Source organism: Lactuca serriola, chromosome 6 (genome assembly GCF_051521515.1).
Source record: "Lactuca serriola cultivar US96UC23 chromosome 6, Lser_US96UC23_V15, whole genome shotgun sequence".
Taxonomy (NCBI): Eukaryota; Viridiplantae; Streptophyta; class Magnoliopsida; order Asterales; family Asteraceae; genus Lactuca; species Lactuca serriola.
Window position 1 is genome coordinate 130,896,323 of NC_136413.1, and position 3,177 is coordinate 130,899,499.

A 3,177-nucleotide genomic window follows, 5' to 3' on the forward strand; every position below is an offset into this window, starting at 1 on the left:
GCTAGATTATGACATACCAAATTTAAAGAACGAGTTTGATCGGTTGTTTGTTGCATTAACAAATGAGCAACGAGACATTTTTCTTGATATCATGGATGCAGTTAAACATAATAAGGGATGTGTATTCTTTGTTTATGGTTATGGTGGAACGGGTAAGACATTTTTTTGGAAGACAATTTCTACAGCAATTAGAGCTCAAGGTCAGATTGTTTTAAATGTTGCTTCAAGCGGGATAGCTTCATTATTATTGACTGGAGGCAAGACAACACACTCTCGGTTAATAATTCCCATAAATCTTACCGAGGATTCTTTTTGTAGAATAAATCCAAAAAGTGATCTTGTCGGTTTAGTAAGAAAAACCTCATTGATCATTTGGGATGAAGCACCCATGGTACACAAACATGCATTCGGAGCTTTAGATCGAACTCTGAAGGATATATTAAAGTGTGTCAATCCTACGAATTCAAATATTCCATTTGGAGGGAAAGTGATTGTTTTTTGAGGTGATTTCAGACAAATTCTACCTGTTGTTCCAGGTGGCAGTAGACAAAACATTGTTAATGCTTCTTTAAGTTCTTCCTATTTATGGCAACAATGCAAAGTTCATAAATTAACAAAAAAAAACATGAGGTTAACTGTTGGAAGCGATCCATCTACTATTGAAGAAATAAGGGATTTTGTAGATTGGCTTTTGGACATAGGAGAAGGTAATCTTAGTGGTCTGAATGACGGTGAAGCGATTGTTGATATTCCACGAGATATTGTTATTACTAATCCACATGATCCTATAGGTTCATTAATCAGTTTTGTATATCCTTCTATACTGGAAAACTTCAACATTGCTGATTATTTTCAAGAAAGAGCAATACTAGCTCCCAAGAATGAAGTTGTCCAAGAAATAAACGATCGTTTACTGTCATTGTTTCCAGGAGAACAAAAAGAATACTTAAGTTCAGATAGCCTATCCCAATTCGAGTTTGTTCATGATGAGTTTGATGCAAATTTATACTCACTTGATGTTTTAAATGGTCTTAAAGTCTCAGGTCTTCCAAACCATAAGCTCATTTTAAAAGTCGGTGTTCCAGTTATGTTATTGAGAAACATTGATCAGAAAAATGGTTTATGTAATGGGACTATACTACAGGTTAAATCTTTGGGCAAACGTGTTATTGAGGTAGTTATCTTATCTGGAAGTAATATTGGAAACCGGACTTTTATTCCAAGAATGTCTTTAACTCCTTCTGAAGACAATATCCCGTTTAAATTCCAAAGAAGACAATTTCCATTGGCTGTGTGTTTTGCAATGACAATTAATAAGAGCCAAGGACAGTCTTTATCGAAGGTTGGTTTGTCTCTCAAGGAGCCTGTTTTCACACATGGTCAATTGTATGTTGTTTTATCTAGAGTTCAAAGTAGAGAAAGATTAAAATTGTTGATTTTAGATAATGATGGTAGACTAACAAATAAAACATTCAATGTTGTGTATAAAGAAGTTTTTAGAAATTTGTAAAAAAAAAAAACTTTGTACAATTTTATTATTTATATAAATTTGAGTATTTGTTTTAGTTAAATTTAAATTTCATTTTATAAAATTATATTTTTTTTGCATATCTACAAATACAAATTGCCAATTGCATATTCAAACGACTATCGGTTCGTAATTTCAACCAATAGTTATGTTATCATATTACTGCAAAACATATACACTTTTTAATTACTAAATATTATATTATTAATTTTCAATAAATAAGTTTCAATTTAATTAAAAAAAAGTTTTAAATTTCTAACTCGTGGTGCCCACGGGTTATAACCTAGTGTTACAATAAAGAACATCGAAATCTGAGTTTTAATGAATAAGTTATGACCTATCGAAGTTTCGCGACAGAACCGGCACAACGTTGTGTGACGTAAAAGTGAGTTTACAATCAAATGATTTTTAGCCTTAGCAACCTAAACGAAAGTTGTAACATACATTAAACCGAGAGCGTGCATAAAAAGAACGTCCAAATCTGACTTTGTATGAGGAAGTTATGATTTTTCTAAGATTCGGCACAACAATGTACAACCTGAAATTCGAATTATAGATCAAGCGATTTTTAGCTGGCACAACCTCAACGAGAATAGAAGATCTTATCAATAATATTTTAACGGTAAAAAGACAGACAAAAACGGATGTCGGATGTAGAAGTTATGAATTTTTAACAGATTTTTCCTGTCCCGACCTGTTAAAAATATAATATTAAAAATAAAGTCAAAAATTTGCCAACAGAGTCTAAACGAAAGTCGTAGAATACGGTCTCACCTACGCATGTATATAAAGAACGTCGAAAACGGAGGCGTATGCGAAAGTTATGAATTTTTGAAGTTCAAGGAGCAAATTTCGAGGCTGGTCCGAATACATAGGCCCAACATACGAGATTACGTCTAGGGTTCGCATGCTAGGTCCGGAGTCAGCCACGTCGCCCTTCCTTCTCATGCAGACACGTACGAAGCTCGGAATCCGATCAAGTGCCACGTTCCTTCACTACGCGCAGCGTACAAAGGTATGCCCTGCGTACCGAGGTACGCCAAGTGTACCGAAGTACGCCCAGCGTAATGCGAGGCTTCAACCACCTATATAAGGGGTGCGATATCTCCCAGTTTGTTTGGCCATTTTGCTCCTTCGTTCACCCTAAATACCCTCTCAATCCATTTTAAAACCCCCCGGAGATTAGGGAAAGTCCCTAACACCCGAAGAAAGCCCCGGAGCACCTGAAATCCCCGAGAAAAGAGTCTTTTCGGTTTGCAACTCGGCACGCACAAAGCCCGATTTTCAAAAAAACTCACAGTTTCGTCAAGGAAAATCATTTCTAGAAGCGAAGTGTTGTCCGAATCACCACCTTATCAAGTGACTTCATACCCCCTATATTTTTACAAGTCTTTTCTATGTTTTTAAGGGGGAGGATACAAGTAATATACAAGAAAATTTACTTTAAAACGCAAACATCCAAATACGTGTATCTTTCTATTTTTATGAAAAGATTTTACTATCAAATTCATATATTACTATGAGCAAAGTTTTGGTAAAACATAACGATATGATAAACAAATACAAGAGATTTCATTTTCTTCAACTAAATATATATAACTATAAATATATATATATATATATATATATATATATATATATATATATTG

The 3,177-nt window shown here is 34.2% G+C and overlaps 1 protein-coding gene across 1 annotated transcript; it reads left to right on the plus strand.

The window, feature by feature from the left end:
- The first annotated feature begins 625 nt into the window (after window positions 1–625).
- Window positions 626–1,510, plus strand: LOC145060159 (uncharacterized). The gene has a single exon (XM_079007872.1). The coding sequence runs from the start codon at window positions 626–628 to the stop codon at window positions 1,508–1,510; it is 885 nt and encodes a 294-aa protein (XP_078863998.1).
- The last annotated feature ends 1,667 nt before the right edge of the window (window positions 1,511–3,177 follow it).